Below are 19555 nucleotides of genomic sequence, written 5' to 3'. Positions count from 1 at the left end.
AAGTTAAGGGGACATAGGTATAAATTTTTTTTTTTTTTTTGAGACAGAATTTCGCTCTTTGTTGCCCAGGCTTGAGTGCAGTGGCGTGATCTTGGCTCACTGCAACCTCTGCCTCCTGGGCTCAAGCAATTCTCCTGTCTCAGCCTCCCGAGTAGCTGGGATTACAGGCACCCACCACTACGCCCGGCTAATTTTTGTATTTTTAGTGGAGACGGGGTTTTACTATGTTGACCAGGCTGTTCTCGACCTCCTGACCTCAGGTGATCTGCCCACCTCGGCCTCTCAAAGTGCTGGGATTACAGGCGTGAGCCATTGCGCCCTGCCATATGTACACATTTGATGCGAACATAAGAAGGACCTCTTGTTCTAAACAGACCTCTCCATATAAATAATGTGGGCTTTCTTGAGTAGATAGCAGGCTCTATCACAAGAACATTCCAGCAGAATCAAGAGAGAGTGGGTAGCTGGCTTCCTTGCTAACTGGTAGGGTAGACTGTGTAAGTTGCTGAAGAGAAAGAAGATGAAAGGGCAGATGCGTGAGGGTGAAAGAAACGGGATGTTGAAAGGAAGAGACTGAAAGGAATGTTTACCGAGGGCTCATCAGGTACGAGGCTCTGTGTTTAGTATCTTAATTTACTCTCGCACTGTCATTTTCTGATGCAGTAAGTGTCATCCTTGTGCTGCAAATGAGAAGAGACTGTGGGAGGTGAAGTGAGTGGTCCAGGATCATCCAGGCAGTTCACAGCAGAGCTGGTGTGTTTCACCTTGAAGTTTGTGCTCTGGCCTGTGATTCAGACAGAAAGGTGAGACACAGAAGGAAGGCAAAGCAAATTTTTGTTGTGGGTGATGTTTATGAAAGTAACTTGTGTTAGGCAGAATAATGACCTCCTAAAAATGTCCACATCCTAATCCCTGGAACATGTGCATGTTACATTATTTGGCAAAAAGACTTTGCAAATAAGTGAAGTTAAGGATCTTGAGATGGGAGGTTATTCTGGATAATCTGGGCGAGCTCAGTGTATTCAGAAGGGCCCTTGTAAGTGAAAGAGGAAGGCAGGAGGGTCGGGGTGAGAATGATGCAGCCTGAGAGACTCCACTGGCCATGGCTGGCTGTGAACCCACATCAAGAGACAGAATTACAACAAATTTAGTTATAGAGCTAATTGGCTTTTATTTGTGATTTATGAATTAAAGCAGCACCACTCTACAAGTACAGTGATAGCTCCCCCTGGGCAATACAATACAAGAACAGTGGGTTTTGTCAAATCAGAACAAGGAAACAGAACCACAGAAATAAGTACATTGGTTAACATCAGATTAGTTCAGGTTACTTTTTTGTAAAAGTTAAAGTAGAGGGGACTTCTGTATTATGCTAACTCAAGTAGACTGGAATCTCCTGTGTTCTTTTTTTTTAAAAATTGGTTTTAATTTTTTTTTAATTGGATCTATCTGCTTCCTTAACATTTCAGTTGGAGTATGTAGCATTTAGCACCACTGGCTCAATGCGCTCACCTAGGTGAGAGTGTGACCAAATCTTAAAGCATTAGTGCTGTTATCAGTCACCACCATTTGGGGCTTTTATCCTTCATGGGTTATGATATTCTCCTGATGACACATTTCTCTGAGTTTTGTAATTCCAGCCAAAGAGAGACCATTCACTATTTGATGGCTGGCTGCATGCAGACATTTAAAGCTTTTAGAGAATACACTACACCAGGGAGTATGACTACTAGTATGACTATTAGGAGGGTAATAGCAAGAGTTGGACTACGCACCTTAGGCAAGATACAAACCAACTAAGATAGAATAAAGAATGAGTCAGATGAGTGTAGCCATTTTAACCAAGCAGCACATTTGTTAATTTCTACAACTTAGTCTCAGTGATACCCATTGTATTTAGCCATGTTCAACAAGAAGTGTCAGAAACTGCACAGACTCCTCCCTGTTCAGCTGGTAGGGAGCAATTCTATTATTTGGCATTGCATGGCTGGGTTGAATTAAAACAGGGAGTGAGAACAGGTGAGTCTAGAAGTCCAACTCTGAAAAGGACCACTGTACATTTGAACACACAGCTGTGTTAAAGATGCTGCTAATGTCAGTCATTGGGTGCACTAAGGGATCTCTTATTTTATGTAAAACGTTGGGATTGACAAGATAGATCTGACACTCTGTTAAGTTACCCTCTGAAGCTACTTCTTGTGAAATACTAATGACAGCATCATCCTGCCAAGCGAAAGAGGCAGGCATAAGCAAGGACAAATTAAAAGGGGGTAAGAGCCTTATCATGATGAGGAGTCTTGTTTTGACATCTTGGGAAAAGCTGTCCATAGTGTGAAGTCGTCAATTTCTCACCATGGTTTGCAGTTTGACTGTCTCTAGTTAGGTGAAGTCTCTGAGTGGCACACACCTCAGGCCTGAGGGTTTTCCCTTTAAATTTTCATTGAGTTGTCCATCTCCAGCATATAGGGCTTCAGGAGCAGAGCAGACCTTGTTTTTAGTGGTTCCATGGGATAAAATGGGATTGGAGGAGCTAGAAGAATTCAGGGTCTGGTCCAATCTATAGGTGGATAATGAAAACTAAAAAACAATAAGCAGAGCTGTGATGTCATAACAGGTGTACTATAGTTTTTTTCAACATAATTTTTCTCTTCATAGGCATCTCTATTTCTACCAAAGATAATCCCAGTAAGACATATTTGTTTTCCAAATAAGTTTAGTCTCATCGAACTTGGCCTCATTCTTTATATAAGTGCAACAAGAGTAGCAGGTGACCACATAGTCTTTTTTTTTTCCTTTTGAGACAGAGTCTTGCCCTGTTGCCCAGGTTGGAGTGCAGCTCACTGCAACCTCCACCTCCCAAGTTCAAGCGATTCTCCTTGAATAGGAGTATAGGCCTATGTATAGCCCTATGTATGCACATGAATAGTATAGGCCCATGTATGCACATGAATAGTATAGGCCTATGTATGCACTCCCAGGCTGGAGTGCAGCTCACTGCAGCCTCTACCTCCCAGGTTTAAGTGATTCTCCTGCCTCAGCCTCCCGAGTAACTGGGATTACAGGCGCCCGCCACCACACCTAGCTTTTTTTTTTTTTTTTTTTTTTTTGTATTTTTAGCAGAGACGAGATTTTGCCATGTTGGCCAGGCTGGTCTTGAACTCCTGATCTCATGATTCACCCACCTCAGCCTCCCAAAGTGCTGGGATTATCGACGTGAGCTACTGTGCCCAGCCTGGGGTCTTTTTAAGTTTTTTTTACAGGAAGTTTTTATAAGGAATCTCAGATTAAACTTTTAGAAACCTCTTGACATGAGGAAGCCAAACCAAGGCCGACTTCAGACTTTGCCAGCAGTGCCTATGGCTTCATCTATGTATATTCCCAAATATAACATCCCAATCAAAGCCTGGGTAATATAACCAGTGTTTTCAAATGTATCCTGTTATAAAGGGAGCAGATTTTTATTGAGCAAATAACTATACTATTATATTTATTATATAATATTAATATTAATTAACAATTACAATTAGTCATTAAATAATAATTATTAATTTATTAATAAATATTAATAAATTATTAAATAATGATCATTAAATAATTGTTTATCAATAATAATTATTTTATAACAATTAATATTAATAACTATATTTTTTGTGCAAATAACGATATTATTATAAACATATAAATATTCATGAATAATTTCCGAATTCTGGAGCAGTCAGGTAGGGAGAAAATATAGATGTTTCAATTTTTGTTCGCAAAAGTCTACTTCACCAAATTGTTGAAGCTCTAGATAGCTTAAAAGAAAAAATGTTTCCTGAAATCTGGGAAACAAAACAAAGAATCCACAAAATTTCAAATAAAAAATCATAAAAATATTATTTTCATTATTATCTTTTAGTCCCATGAAATGAATTATTTTCTCTGCTTGCTCTTGGTTGGCAGTTTCATGAAGCTATCAGTTTGTTAAAATTTTGGAAATTCTTAAATAGTCTAATGGTATGATTTTAATGTTATCAGAAACTTGTATTCAAGAGTACATGTCGGAGTATTTTCTGTAAATATCCTCAATGAAGAAGCAATTTTGGATGGTAGCTGATTGCAAATGCTTTAAGGAAGGAAGAATCAAAATAATTGTCGGGGCTGGGCGCGGTGGTTCATGCCTGTAATCCCAGCACTTTGGGAGGCTGAGGCGGTTGGATCACCTGAAGTCAGGAGTTCGAGACCAGCCTTATCACCATGGAGAAACCCCATCTCTACTAAAAATACAAAATTAGCCGGGCATGGTGGCGCATGCCTGTAATCCCAGCTGTGCAGGGGGCTGAGGCAGGAGAATCGCTTGAACCCAGGAGGCAGAGGTTGCGGTGAGCCGAAATCACGCTATTGCACTTCAGCCTGGGCAACTAGTGAAACTCCATCTCAAAACAAAAACAAAAACAAAAAACAACCCCCCCACCAAACAAAACAAAACAAAAAACAATTGTCAGTGAATGACAAAGATTGAAAATGAGTATGGTTAAACATCTGATGAGAGTTCATTATGATAAGAATGCATCTCCCATAGACATTTAGTTACTTCTGTGGCATATGACATTATGGCTTATAATCTGTTATATTTCTGGGAATCTCTTATAATTTTTGGAACACTCACATCAATAACATAACCATAAATATAACTTAGAGAAGGTTTAGCATCACTTATCATTTGACAGTGCTTCCCATATAATGTAACATATCAAATAAGGCGGCTTTTCCTTTTAGTTTCTGTTTCTCAGTTAGATTACTGAGTTCTTGGTGGAGCCCATTAATGAATTAGGCCAACAAAGTATAGGCCCATGTATGTTGAAAAAGCTCCAGAGGTAATTCTAATCCTCCTAGCTAAAAACCATGGGTTTAGCCCCAAGTCCTACCTATTAGAACAGGAATCCTCCATCGTGGCTACACATTAGTAGCATCTGGAGAGGCTTAAAAATTACCAATGCCTGGGACCCACTCCAGATCAGTAGATCAGAATTTATGGTTGGGGCTTGAGCATCCGTTTTTAAAAATGTTTCTGAGTGATTCCAATGTGTAGCTATATTTCCCATCAGATTTATCTGAAATTTTGTGGCATTCGCTCCTCTCTACTTTGGTATCATGATTATTTTTCAGGTCTTATCTCCTGTCTTGGGCTTTATGTTCCCTGGGGGTAGGGACCTTGGCTTCTTCATTTCTGTATCTGTTATGAACACATGAATTGATCGTCAGGAAAAGGTTCTCAGCCACATGCAGGATGTGTCCAAAGTTCACATATTAATACTACCTAGTCTTTGTTCTCCATGAAATAAGAGGTTGCTTGTGATGAAGGGTGTGAGTAAGTCCACAGGGCAGGTGGTGGAGGGGAGATCACCCTGTTTTTAAGTGTAACATTGAAACTAAGAATTCTATGTGCATCCGGGGTAAAGGGGCAGGGATGTGTAGAGAGTCAGATTCTAATTAAGATGGAGGAATTATACTGGGAAGTAGAGGTAAAGGAAGTAAGAAGAATTAGTAAAGAGAAGAAATTTGAACTTAACTAGTAGGCCAGAGCGGGTTTCTTTGGCTTCTTTTTTTTTTTTTTTTTTGAGACGGAGTCTTGCACTGTCGCCCAGGCTGGAGTGCAGTGGCACGATCTCGGCTCACTGCAAGCTCCGCCTCCCAGGTTCACGCCATTCTCCTGCCTCAGCCTCCCGAGTAGCTGGGACTACAGGTGCCCGCCACCACGCCTGGATAATTTTTTGTATTTTTAGTGGAGACGGGGTTTCACCGTGTTATCCAGGATGGTCTCGATCTCCTGACCTCATGATTCGCCCACCTAGGCCTCCCAAAGGGCTGGGATTACAGGCGTAAGCCACTGTGCCTGGCCCCCTTTGGCTCCTTAAGTAGGTGAGTGAACTAGATTTTAGGAAGGTAATGAGGCAGTCATATGCAAGAAAGATTCCAACCTTACAACAAGGGGTCAAGCAGGATGTTGAACAATTATTGAGGTTTATGGGAATGGAGAGACTGACACAAGTGAGAGATGCTGAAAAAGGACGAAGAGGCTTTGACAATGTATTGACTCTAGGAAACAAATGAGCAGAGGCTGGGGATAATTATATCTAGGAGACAGTGGGGTACAGGGAGCATGAAGACCAGGGAAGAAGAGACCTGCAGGAATTAGTGCTGAGAAGCAGGAGTTTAGTGGTAGAAGGAGATCCAGTCCCAGATACAGGTGAAGAAGTTTTTTCCCTTTCCCAAGCATGGTGGTCAGCCCTGCAGGAAACATGGCAAGAGGAAAGGCGATCATACCTGCCAGTCTTCCTGAAATATCGAAAATACACCAGGGCTGCTATATCAGAGCCACCCTGGCCAGCACTCCAATCATGATGCTGACGGTGGCCACAGCTGAGAGGACAGGAGCACTTCCTTGTGGGAAGAAAAGAGAAGGAATGAAGGTGATGTTATTCTACAGTGGGGTCCCCAAGAACTAGCTGTCAACATGAAGTAGTCTTGACTTGTTCCTTCAAGGAATACACTAGTTTTGTGGGAAAGTTGCAATTTTTTTTCTCTCTTACCACGTTTCTAGGTTGGTGATCAGTCTTCTGTCAATTTCATCCTGTTCTTTCTGCACTCAGACATTTTTGAAGGCTTTGAAAATTTGAGAAAGTCTGATTGCTATTTTTGCATGTCATTAGAACTTTCTATATTTTTATGGTTGCATCTTTTTCTCAGTGTCTCCGTTGTGGCAGCCATGAATAAGAGCCTGTTGGAGCTCTATGGCAGGGACTTGATGGACAGAAGGCCCAGGCTAGTGCATTCTGAATTTACCATGTTCTTTGCACAGAGAACTCACTTCCCATGGGCTCCCACCAGGGGAAAGAAAGCAAGCCCAGGTCTGTGAGACCCTGCTTCACTCTCATGGGTGAGGGGTTCAAGGACTCCCCATCGGTCTTGGGGAAACTCAGAACTGCACTGCTATGTAAAACTTCCCTCCTTCTCTTTCTCCTTCTCAGGAATCAGATCTGCATCGTGGTCTGAGGGCTCTCTTAGGCTCTCCTGTCACTGCTGCTCCACCTTCCCTCGTGGCTGTTTTACCCAGTGAATTATCTTGTACCTCTAATCCCATCTTGGCTGCATCTCAGTGGATGAAAGCTAGCATACCAGACTTGATTCTTTGCACTGTTTTTCCTCTCTCCCATGTTTAGCCAGTAACCATGTCCTAGTGAGTTTCCATTTGGTGCTTAGCCTTCACCAGTCATCTCAGTGTGATGGTTAATGCTATGTTAGCTACTGTTGAGGGGCATGTCCTAGATACCAGGCCCTGTGCTAAATATTTTACCAGTATCTCATTTGATTTATACAGTAACTCTCTTGGGTAGACATTATTTCCATTTTACAGATGAAAAGACAGAGGCTTAGAGTGATGAGAAAACTTATCCAAAGTCACATGGTTAGTGACAAGTGGATTTAGAATTTGACTCTAGGACTACCTGACTTCAAGGTTAATTGTAACAGTAGTAATAATAATAGCTAATATTTGTGAAGCTTTTCTTTGTGTGTGGCATTTTGCTGAAGGCTTAATCAAATGTTACATTAAATCTTCAAAACGATACTATGAAACAGGCATTGTTATTTCAATTTTCATTTTTTCCACCCATTTCTTAGTGATGAGAATTATTGCAATTTTCAGTTGAAGAACTGAAGGCTCAGAGAAGTTAAGAATCTTGTACAAGAAATTGATAGTGGTAAATACTTACATTAAAGAGAGACCTCAAATCAACAACTTAACTTTACAAATTCAGGATATAGAAAAAGAACAAAATCAACCCAAAGATAGTGAATGAAGGAAACAATAAGAATTATAACTGAAATAAATAAAATGGAGGCTATAAAAACAATAAAGGGAGTCAATGAAACCAAAAGTTGGTTCTTCAAAACAGATCAACAAAATTGACAATCATTTACTAGGTTGACTGAGAAAAAAAGAGAAGATTCAGATTACTAAAATCAGAAATGAAAATGGGGGCATGGTGGCTCACACCTTTAATTCCAGCACCCTGGTAGGTCAGAGGATGAGGGTTGCTTGAGGCCAGAAAGTCATGACCAGCCTATGCAACATAGGGCGACACAGTCTCTACAATTTTTTTTTTTTTAAACTAGCCAGTCATGATGGCACATGCCTGTAGTCCCAGCTACTCAGGAGGCTGAGGTAGGAGGATCACTTGAGCCCAGGGGGTTCAGCCTGCAAGTAAGCTATGATCAAGCCACTGCACTCCAGCTTGGGTTGGGTTACAGAGTGAGACCTACTCTCAAAAAAATTGATGACATTGCTACCAATTCTACAGAAATAATAAAGATTAAAAGAGTGCGGTAAATAATTATATGCCAACAAATTGGATAAGCTAGATGAAACGGACAAATTCCTGGAACACACAAAAAAATCTGAATAGACCTATAATTAGTAATAAGATTTAGCCAATAAAAGCATTTGACAAAATTCAACATTCTTTTATAAATAAAAACACTCTGTGAATGGAAGGAAACCACCTCAACATAATAGAGGGATACTCAATGGAGAAAGACTGAAAGCTTTCCCTGTAAGACCAGGAGCAAGACAAGGATGCCTGCTTGCCCCACTTCTCTTCAACATGGTATTTTAAGTCCTAGCTGGAGAAATTAGGCAGCAAACAAACAAATAAACAGACATCCAAATCGGAAAGAAGCAAAATTATCTCTGTTCACAGATAACTTAAACTTATATGTAGAAAACTCTACAGGGTTGGAGTTGTTGCTGGTGACCGAGGGCTTGGGCAGCTCTGCTGTGCAGAAAACAGAGAGAAGATTGCCCTGTGTGGCACCTTTGATTCCTCTGCAGGCATCGTTCAGTCAGAGTTGGCATCTCCCACCCCTCAGTCCACCCAAGTCCTTAAGAGCCCAGGGCAGGTGTGTGTGTCAGAAGACTGATGCACAACGATCTGAGGGCTCAGAGATCGAGGCCACCTGCTTTGTGTGGGAGAAGTACAGACTTTCTCAAATGTGAATAGGGCAGAAGCATTGAGTCTTGGGCAGATACAGGACTGACAGCCACAGCCTCTGGCACCTCTCCTGTTTCTTCCCTGACTGGCTGACTGCCTGGTCTTTTGGGGTACTCACCTGGAACATGCAGGTGCTGTTTCTTTCAGCTGCACAGTCCCACACCACCCAGCCAAGGTGTGTTTTTTCTGAGGCTTTGCTATTTAAGGACATCCTGGAGATGGGTGATGATGGGGATGGGGGTTTGAGCGGGAGACCAGAAGCAAGTCTAGAGGTGAGTTCAGGGGTCAGGCTGTGGGTCACAGGTGGGCAGCTCTGCCCAGGAGTTTGATGGGAGCAGAGTTTCATTTTGGGAGGAAGAAAAGAGTTCTGTGGGTGGGCGGTGGTGATGGTAGCAGAACAACGGGAATGTGTTTAATACTACGGACCTGCACACGTGGAAGGGTTGAAAAGGTAAGTCCTATATTAGGTGCATAGTGGCTGGTAGTCTTATCCTCTCTATAAATACACACTTTTTGGCACTGCCCCTTCCCTGCCATGCAGAGTCCCCATGGCTGAATCTCCCTATGTCTCCAAGTGTGTGTCACTTGCTGTCCTCTGTGCTGTGTCCCATGTGCTGTGCCCACAGTCTTATACAGCCAGTGACTTCAGAGCCAGGACACAGCTCAGCAGTCTGTCATGAGGCTCCATGTCTTCCCATTTTCCTGCGGCCTGATCCAGGGGAGGCTTTGGTGTTGATTAGCATCTTGATTTAGCCTGATTCAGGACAGACACCTGGGCACCTTCTCCATATGCCCTGGTTCCACCTTAGGTGGCTTCAGGGTGGGGTCAGTCAGTCACTGGGGGTGCTGGGAGCAGAGATGGGGGCAGAGTCTGAGCTGCTCCTCCATCACCCAAGGGGCTTCCTCTTCTCATTTAAGGAAAAAGTGTGAGCTCGTTTCAAAGCCTCCTTGTCCCTTGTAGCTTATGGAGTAGGTAAAAGAACACAAAGAAGTGACAGAAAGGGAATTGTTGGTGACAGAGAGCAGCAACTTGACCCTGAGGACCCTTCCTCCTTTTTCCTCTGTGAAGCCCCTTTCACTACACAGGGCTCAGTGCTGAGGGAGCCCCCTCCTCTCATTCCGGGATGGACCCAAAGTCAGACATGAGAAATCAAAAAACAAAAAACAACAAAAAACAAAGAAACAAGGGGAAAAGAGTCTGCAGAGGTGAATTGGGAGGGTTCAGGGGAGAATTTGGGATTTGCTTGTGCCCCTTGGACACAGGTTGGGAAAGAAAATTTCTTCCTGGCTCTTCTCTGAGAGCCAGACTCCACCTGAAAATGTGATGCTAGTGCTTCATGGATCCACTTACCAGAGACTGTGATCATCGTGACTGTGGTCCTATTGAGGCCAGTGGCCGAGTTATGGGCTTGGCACATATAGGATCCGCTATTATTCACAGTGATGTTGGGGATAAAGAGCTCTTGTGTGGATTGCTGGAACGTCCCATTGATAAACCAAGAGTACTGTGCAGGTGGGTTAGAGGCTGCGTGGCAGGAGAGGTTCAGATTTTCCCCTGGACGGTAATTGGCCTTTGAGGGGGAAATGGTGGGGACATCTGGGCCATCTGGAGGAAAGAGAATAAAGCCACAGGTGATGTTGTCAGAGGGAAGCATAAGTTCCTGGTCTGTGGAAGGGCCACACCTGTGGAAGGTGTCCCCCTGAGCCATGTCACAACCCTGAAGTCTCAACCAAACCCCTGCTATGTCCCCTGAGCCAAAGTCTGAGACATTCATCAGTTTCTCCCATCAGAAAATGTGAACCCTGAGCCTTAAGGACATCCTGGAGATGAGTGATAATGGGAATGGGTGTTTGAGCAGAAGTAGCACAGGAGACAGCCCCTCCCCTCCCGTTCTTGGTCAAGGCCTGGTCTGCCCAGGTTTGCTCAGGGCAGGAAGTCATGGCCAGCCTGGGTGAGGGTCTGAGTCCTTAGACCTGAGATGGACTGAGAGACCTGGACTCTGGCTGTGTGGCTTTGGGCTGGCAGCCTGGGCCACAGAGGAACAGAGGATACTCACAGAGGACATTCAGGGTGACTGGGTCACTGCGGTTGGCACTCGCTGGGTTCTGTATTTCACATTCATAGGATCCTGCATCGTTCCTTTTGACGCTGAGTAGAGTGAGGGTCATGTTGCCATTGGACAGCTGCAGCCTGGGACTGACCGGGAGGCTCTGACCATTTACCCACCACAGGTAGGTTGTGTTCTGAACCTCAGGTTCACAGGTGAAGGCCACAGCATCCTTGTCCTCCACGGGGTTGGAGTTGTTGCTGGAGATGGAGGGCTTGGGCAGCTCCGCTGTGCAGAAAACAGAGAGAAGATTGCCCTGTGTGGCACCTTTGATTCCTCCACAGGCATCTTTCAATCAGAGTTGGCATCTCTCACCTGTCAGCCCCCTTGAGTCCTTAAAAGCCCCTGGCAGGTGTATGTGTCACACAACAGATGCACGATGATTTGAGGGCTGAGATTGTGTGAGATCACCTGCTCTGTGTGGGAGAAGCACAGTCTTTCTCAAGTGTGAATTGAGCAGCAGCATTGGGTCATGGACAGGCACAGGACCCGGGGTCACAGCCCCTTGTGCTTCTCCTGGTTTCTCCCTGACCAGCTGCCTGCCTGGCTTCCCTTGGAGTCCTCCCCTGAAACATTCAGGTGCTGGGTCTTTTCAAGCTTTAGTCCTACTTTGCCCCCCTGGCTGTATTTTCTGTGTGGCTTCCTTTTCTAAGGACATTCTACAGATGGGTGATGATGGGACTTCTTATTGTCCTTAAACCCCAAGGATACTGTGCAGCCTGGCCTGGGATTGGATCTTTCAGCAGAAATAACACAGGGGACACCAGGGGCAAGCCTGGAGGTCAGTTCAGTCATCAGGCAGTGGAACCACAACGTGGGGCAGTTTTTCCCAGGTGTTTTAATAATGACTGACTTGAGCCTGTGACCCCTAAAGATAGAGCAGAATTCAGAGAATGATCTAGAAGACAGTGAGGGGGACAGGCAGGAGCTGCCTGAATTTCACAGCAGCACCGTGTTCCTTTTCTTTGGCCTTTACTGTTTCTTCTCCCTCTGCGGAGGGCAGGTGAGGACCCTGTGGCTCTCTCCATAAACACGTGGATATTTGCAAATGCACAGCTGAGTGGTGGAAAGGGGGAGCATGAAATGCTGCAAATCTGACTCTCAAGGACCATGTGTGTTTGACAGATATGAGACAGAAATTTGAGAAGAAGTTTTGCAAATATTTTCTCCCATTGGACATTATGCTAAATGCAATAAGTCACTCACAAGACAGATACTGTAGGGTTCCACTTATATGAGGTCTCTAGAGTAGTCACACTCATGGAATCAGAGTAGAACCATGGTTGCCAGAGGTTGGGAGAGGCAGAATGGGGAGTTAGTCAATGGGTGTGCACTTTCAGTTATACACAGGATGAGGTTCTAGAGATTTGCTGTACAGCTTGGTACCTATAGTTCATACGGATTGAGTATCACTTACGCATAAGGCTTAGGACCAAAAGTGTTTTGGATTTCTGACTGTTTCTGGATTTTTGAATATTTGCAGTAGACTTACCCGTTTAGCACCCTAATTTTGAAAACCCAGAATCTAAAATGCTCCAGTGAGCCTTTCTTTTCAGCATCACTTTAGTGGTCAAAAAGTGTTAGATTTGGGAGCATTTCAGATTTTGGATTATTGGATGTGGGATGCTTGACCTGTAGTGCTGTAATTTGCTTAGAAAAGTTTGTCAGGAGTTTAGACCTCATGTTATGTTCTGAATATAGTAAAAAATAAAAGAAATTTGGGGGAAACATTTAATTTTTTCCATAAGTGGAGATCGTTACTAATGGCCTAAAGATCGAAGATCAATGGCTGGAAGTAGTATTTTTCTTGATAACATACTAAGGTTTAGGTGTGCTGTGAATTCCAGAAGGATCATATTGTCGTCAAATGAAGATGCTGAAGTTGGTTTGAAATTAGCAACTCCCTGAGTAGAGAGAGGCACATGAGTCCTCTTAGGAGGATAGAACCAGTAGGAGAGGAAGTCTTAGGTGTGTGTCAGTTACATAAAGGAAGGAAAGATGCCAAATTAGAAGCAACGTGTGCTATGTTAGTAAATTTAGAAAGAGCTCCCTGCCCCTAATTCCTGTGCAGTTAGGCAAATAGGGAAGGAGCCCCAAACAGTCATGTGAAATGCTTTCTTCCTCTCCTGTTAACCTCAGAAAACACAATGAGAGTTTAAGTTCATCTAAACTGGGCAGAGTCTATGTGAGACTCCAGTGGCTGGTGCACTTCTCAGTCCAAGGGACCCCACCTTATGACAATGGCATCATCATGAGGACACAGTAGTGTATGTGGAATGGGCAGCAAACCCATCAGACAGCACCTGCCTGGCCGGCTTCACCTGGGGAAGGTCCTGGGGAATGACTGGAGGATGTGAGCCTCACACCAAGATGAGGGCGGAAGTCAATGGGTGAAATTAGCCTCTGGGCCTTGGGGAAAGCAGACCTGTCATCCTGCCTCTGACTGCCTGGTGAGTCAGTAGAGACTGTATGGAGGAGTCGCTTGTCCCTGTCCCGTGGCCTGTTCCACATGTCGGCCTCACTGGGGGAAAGAGCCCTGGATGGGGACACAGTGGAAGCTCGTTCTCCTGTTGACTTGGGGACATTGGCTCGTGATGGAGCCTGGCAGGGGCAGCTGCTCCGGCTGATTTCTGTGCCTTCTCTGTTGCCTGGGATGTGGGCCAGGACACAGTGTGAGCAGGAAGGGAACAGGACAGCCAGCCTTGTTAGAGGGGTTTTCTGGGGAAGGCCTAAGGGTGGAGGAAGCTGTGCAGGGCAGGGCATCCCAGCCAGAATGAAAGGGGAGGAAAATGAGGGACACAGAGGAGCAGAAAGAGCCAGAGATACCCATGGCAATGAGCAGTGGGAGATACAGTGATCTCAGAGACCCCAGGGACCAGGAGCCTCTTGGCTGCCCCAGACCAGGACCAGGGAGACCTGAAAACCCTCTAATGACCAAGGAACCCCAGAGTCACACAAGATGGGGTAGGTTTAGGGACAAGGGTTCAGAGGGATGGAACATGGGTGTCAACCCCTGAGGGACAAGAAACAGGTGTGGCCAGAACCTCGTAGGATTCTGCATCCAGGAGCCGGTCTCTAAAGAGGTTATGGATCCTTTCTTCATTCCTTCTTCCTTTCTTCCCTTTTTCATGAGAGAACTCCTGAGCGAGCGTGTGTCTCACTTTGGGCCTGTGCTGGTGCAGGGTGTGAGTGGGGAGAGAAAGCAAAGTCCTCTCCTTTATCCTCCCATGGGAGTGACACCCACACATCAGGAAACAGGATTTCAGGTGCAGTGAGGGGACTGTGGATCGAAGGGAGAGGCCTGGACAATCCCAGCACTGACTCTGTTATTTGAGGCAGGTGATTTAGTTCTAGAGTAAAACTGATTAATTCTCTGTTTGCTTCTTACTTTCTAGACCAGAATCTCCACTTCTGAGCTGCGGATGCACAAGACAAAAGGAAGTGAACCCATGACTGCTCTCAGGTCTGCAGATGCCTAACAGCAAACAGCCCCATCCACCCCCGGTTGAGGAGAGGAGGGGGCTGTGGCTGCAGACAGACCTCATATGTCTCTAATCTGCCACCTGTGGCCTGTTTGACCCTTGTTAGAGACTGTCTCCCTGTCCCTCAATTTCCTTTCAATAAGTAGGATAAGTGCTATTTGGCTGTGAGGTTGTTTGTGAGTTAACCTCAAAATATTTACAATTACTTGATCTCAGCTCTGCACAGAGGAGCTGCCCAAGTGAACAGTATCTATGATTATTTGCTTCCAAGACAGAGGGCCCTGGGCCTGATCCCTGGTGGACATGGAGCTTCCAGGAGCATCCTCTCTTCTCTGTTCCTCCCCTTGGGGACTCTGAACTTCCGAGGGAGTAACCTGTGTCCCCCAGGGCAGTGGGCTCATGCACTAGTAATTTTTTCCATCTGTCCTTTCCATGCTGAGCCTCAAGTGAAGGAGGAGGCCCTATCCTCAGCTAGATGAGGCTCTGGGTGCTCGGACCTGGCTGGTGACCAACTCCAGGAGTCATGGCCCTTGGATAGCTCACATCCTTGCTCCCAGCCAGCCCTGCCCAAGAGGCCACCACACAGCCCTGGCACAGACTCCCCAGGATCACCTGGAATCGGGAACCAGGGACAGGGCTTTGTACAGGGGCTCAGTTCTGGGAAGAGTTGAGCTTCTCTCTGAGGGGTCCCTAGGGGGACCTCTCAGGCCAGGCCCTGATCCAGTTCTCCAGGGTCTTTCTCAGGGTCAGGTCCATGGGGAGACCATGGGGTGCTTGTCTGACACTGACCTCGCCCTGCTGAGTCCCCCCATCAGACTGTCCTTCCTCTGCAGCGAGCGTCTGCAGGGTCTGGATCCAGGAAAGGAATTCTGATCTGTGGAAGTTTGTCTCCCCCGTGTGTGTCCTGCACTAAATGTCCAAACCCTGATACAGGATGTAATGCAGAGAGGGCCACAGGCACAGCCCAAGCCTGACAATCCCATATGTGGGAAGTAGAACTGATCCCCAACACCCAGAGGTCATGGGGGAATACTCACGGTATACATGGAACTGTCCAGTTGCTTCTTCATTCACAAGATCTGACTTTATGACTTGTAGGGTATAGAATCCTGTGTCATTCTGGGTGACGTTCTGGATCAGCAGGGATGCATTGGGGTATATTGTCTCTCGACCACTGTATGCGGGCCCTGGGGTAGCTTGTTGAGTTTCTATTACATATCCTACAATTAGACTTTTGCCATCCACTCTTTCGCCTTTGTACCAGCTGTAACCAATACGATTCTGGGGCAAATTGTGGGCGAGTAGAAGAACCTCCTTCCCTTCTGCGACATTGAACGGCGTGGATTCAATAGTGAGCTTGGCAGTGGTGGGCGGGTTCCAGAAGGTTAGAAGTGAGGCTAGGAGAGAGGAGAGAGCATCGGTCAATATTGGGATCTATGCATTAGGGTGGAAAAACGGGGCCCTGGGTCCTGAGCAGGTCTCTTCACCCCTCCACATTGGAGCGTGTGTGTGTGTGTGTGTCCTACTGAGTCAAAGTCAGCAGTGTGACACCCCCATTCCTTCAGCACCTTTGACCTTGGCATTTCCCTGTGTGGAATGCTCTTCCCCAGGGGTCTGCATGGCTCCCTCCCCACTGGTCTCAGGTCCTGCTCACATCAGGGCATTCTTGGGAGATCCCTTCCCTGACACCCCCTCTACAGACCCTGGGTCTTTCTTTCTGACCTTTCCCTGCTGTCTTCCTTCCAGGGCTCTTGTCAACACCTGACCTCACATTCTATATCTCTTTGTGTGTGTGTGTTTTCCTCTTCACGACAGCATGAGCTCTGTGATGACTGAGACTTGTCTGATGCTTGTTGTATGCCATTGACTAAAATTGATTGCAAATGCTTGTGGATGAGTTAATGAGTGTATCTGGTGGTTATTTTTCAACTTCTGATTGGTGAGTAAGGGCAGCGTTTAGTTTCCTTGTTGTATTTTTATTTGGAGTGTCACCCTGATGCAGTTCTGATTTCTATCATTTTTCTTTTTTTTCAAATTGTAATGACAAATGATGATTAACTTGGAAAACATGATCAATTGATTTTCCTCCCTTTTTATCAATCCCAGTTTAGTGTGACTTTCCTGTTGTGACCCCTGTCCCTCTCTGGTGTTCTGTTTCCTCAGGCTTCAACAGAAGCCCTCTGTCTCCTCTCAGAGCCTTGTCCTCCCCAGGAGACCCTAGCCAGTCTCTGTGCTCCCTCCTCCCATCCACTCTGAGGGAGTCCTCCCCTCACCTGTGAGCAGGACCTCCTTCCAGCGGACATGCAGTCTGCAGGGAGGGGCTGAGGGGGGTCCCATGGTCTCTGCTGTCTTCTCTGTCCACCTCTGTGTAGAGGAGCTTGAGCTCCAGGAATGCTCTGGTCAGGGCTGCTGTGACTGTTGGCCCTGCTGTCCTTCCTCCTTCTGTGCTGAGCCTCCTCTCAGGGCAGAAGCATTTCCCAGGGTCACGTGGGTCATGGGTGTGGTCTCTGTTCAGGAATCCTCTATCCCCTCCCCTCTCATTTCTGTCTCTTTCGTCCCTCCTCCTCTTCCCTTTCTGTTTATATTCAGTTCCCCAGAAGATGCTCTGAGAAGCAAGCTTGTTTGGACCCCTGTTCCATAACAGGACGACCCGCCCTCCCCAGCACGGACCTCTGCTGTGTCTGGGCCTTGGGTCTGTCAGCACCACACAGAGAGTCCCTGGGGTCCTCAAACCTGGTGTTATTTTCTCTGTTACAGAGAAACCCCTCTATGTGTGCAGGATGTTCCTAGTGTTCTCACATGTCTGGGAAGGTTGGATTTACCCCCAGCAAGAAGGTCACAGAGATGTTTGGGGTCCTAGGAGTGGACACATCCAGGGCTAAAGCCCGGGTCTAAGATTCTGAATTGTTCTTTCTGCAGTGTTATGTGACTCTAATTTCCTGGGAGTAACTGAGAATGAAGCTGCATGGTGCTGTAGTATTATGTCATCCAGACCCCAGACATTTCTAGACCAACTTTATGATTTTCTCTACAGCTTTACCACCTTTATTATTATTTACTTCATATTTTTTTGTAATTAAATTTAGTTTACAAAACATCCTTGTCTTAGCAGGGCTCGGTGGCTCACACCTGTGATCTCAGCTACTCAAGAGGTTGAGGTGAGAGGATGGCTTGAGGCCAGGAGCTGAAGACAAAATATTTTTGTCTTATGCAATATTGTCCATGAAATCAGAGATTTGATGTGTGCTTAATTTTTTTCCTGTCATGCGTTAAAATAAACACAGTTAAACAAAGTTTATTTATGTTTCACCTAAAATCAGTTTTGGGAAACGCTTATATAGTGGCATAAGTACGGAATTTATATCCAGATAGACCTGGGCTCAGCTAATGGTTCTGTCACTTAACTGTGTTGACTTGGATAAGTCACTTGGCTTCTATGATCCTTGATTCCCTGATTTGTAAAAGGAGGATGGTAAAATCCTCCTTGCAGAGTTGTTGGGAATAAGTGAGCTGCTGTGGGAGCCCCGTGCCCAGGCGGGTGTTGAGTACATGATGGTTATCACTGTGGTTATTGCTGTGGAATTCTGGTTATTTTCCAAAGACAGTGTCTATGCTGGAATATTGGGCTTGTGGCTTTCTACTAACATGCATGTGTGAAGAAGTTACTTTTGCTTGTTAGGACTTGTGCATCTGTCATTATTTTTGTTTTCCAGTTCTACTACCTATTTTCTCTGTGATGTTAGTCAAGTTGTCTAACTTTTCTGTGCCTCATTTACCTAATTTGTGAAATGTGGGTAACAGTACACTAGTGTGGGTGTGTTATTTCCCAGCTCCGACCACTAGAGGGCATAGAAGCACCGGCACCTACTAGCGATGGGCATATGGGTGCCCATGGTCTGTAAACATCATTTTCCCATGAAAGGAACCAGGGGTCCCTGGAGAAATAGCTGATCCAGGGCTGGGCAAGAAAGCACAAGAGGAGACTTGTGGGGCCAGAAGTAAACATTCTGTGGGGCCAGAAGTAAGGAACTGCTTGAAAAATGATGGGGTTGTGTCAAAAGTCACAGAAACCAACCAGAAGGAGCTCCCAATGGCCAAATTTTGGACAATATCAGCGACATAATAAACAATGCCAGCCACTCGGGGCGGTGGTTTACGCTTTGGCACTTTGACAGGCCGAGATGGACGTATCACTTGAGGTCAGGAGTTCGAGACCAGCCTGGCCAACACGGCGAAACCACGTCTCTATTAAAAACATGAAAATTAGCTGGGTGTGGTGGCAGGGACCAATAGTTCCAGCTACTAGGGAGGCTGAGGCAGGAGAGTAGCTTGAATCCGGGAGGCGGAGGTTGCAGTGAGCCGAGATTGCGCCAATGCACTCTAGCCTGGGCAACAGAGCAAACCTCCATCTAAAAAAAAAAAAAAAAAAAAGGGATATAAAATAAGATTAGATTTTATTTTGAGATTTATTTTGGGAATGGAGGAGCTATTATTTCTTCCAGCCACTAAGTAGCTCAGACTCAGGCCCGCATTACAAACTTTACTTGGCTGGGAAACAAAGCTCGAGCCCGGCGCCACCCACCGAGGTGGTTTGTGATGGCGCCCCCTGGCGGTGCAGCGAGCTTTCCCCAGTTCCTCACCCTAGTGCTTTAGGAGCGACTTTAGAAATTCCACTCAGTCCATTTATTGAACCCTTTCTAGGTCATACTGAGGTTCATCTAATCTTCACAACAAGTCTGTGTGAACAGTGGTATTTATTCATCTTAAGACGATAAAAAGGCTAAAAAAAATGAAGCGACTTGTCCAGGGTTGCAAAGGGAGTGACAGAACCAGGATTTGGATCTAGGCCCCCCTGACTTCCAGGCTGAGGGTAAATGCCTAGATGAGTGTAAATGTGTGGCCAGGTGGAGAACTATTGGTATAAAGCAATGGT

General features: G+C 45.6%; 1 protein-coding gene across 1 annotated transcript; it reads right to left on the bottom strand.

Annotated features, from left to right (window-relative positions):
- Nucleotides 1-1153: 1153 nt before the first annotated feature.
- Nucleotides 1154-19179, bottom strand: CEACAM6 (CEA cell adhesion molecule 6). Its single transcript, XM_063701395.1, has 6 exons — nt 16896-19179; nt 15660-16019; nt 11090-11368; nt 10384-10638; nt 6307-6423; nt 1154-2577 (listed from the first exon to the last, which is right to left on the bottom strand). The coding sequence occupies exons 1-5, from the start codon at nt 16957-16959 to the stop codon at nt 6347-6349; spliced, it is 1035 nt and encodes a 344-aa protein (XP_063557465.1). The 5' UTR covers nt 16960-19179; the 3' UTR covers nt 1154-2577; nt 6307-6346.
- Nucleotides 19180-19555: the final 376 nt, after the last annotated feature.

The sequence above is a fragment of the Gorilla gorilla genome, chromosome 20 (assembly GCF_029281585.2).
Source record: "Gorilla gorilla gorilla isolate KB3781 chromosome 20, NHGRI_mGorGor1-v2.1_pri, whole genome shotgun sequence".
Classification (NCBI taxonomy): domain Eukaryota; kingdom Metazoa; phylum Chordata; class Mammalia; order Primates; family Hominidae; genus Gorilla; species Gorilla gorilla.
This window is presented reverse-complemented; position numbering and strand designations above follow the sequence as displayed.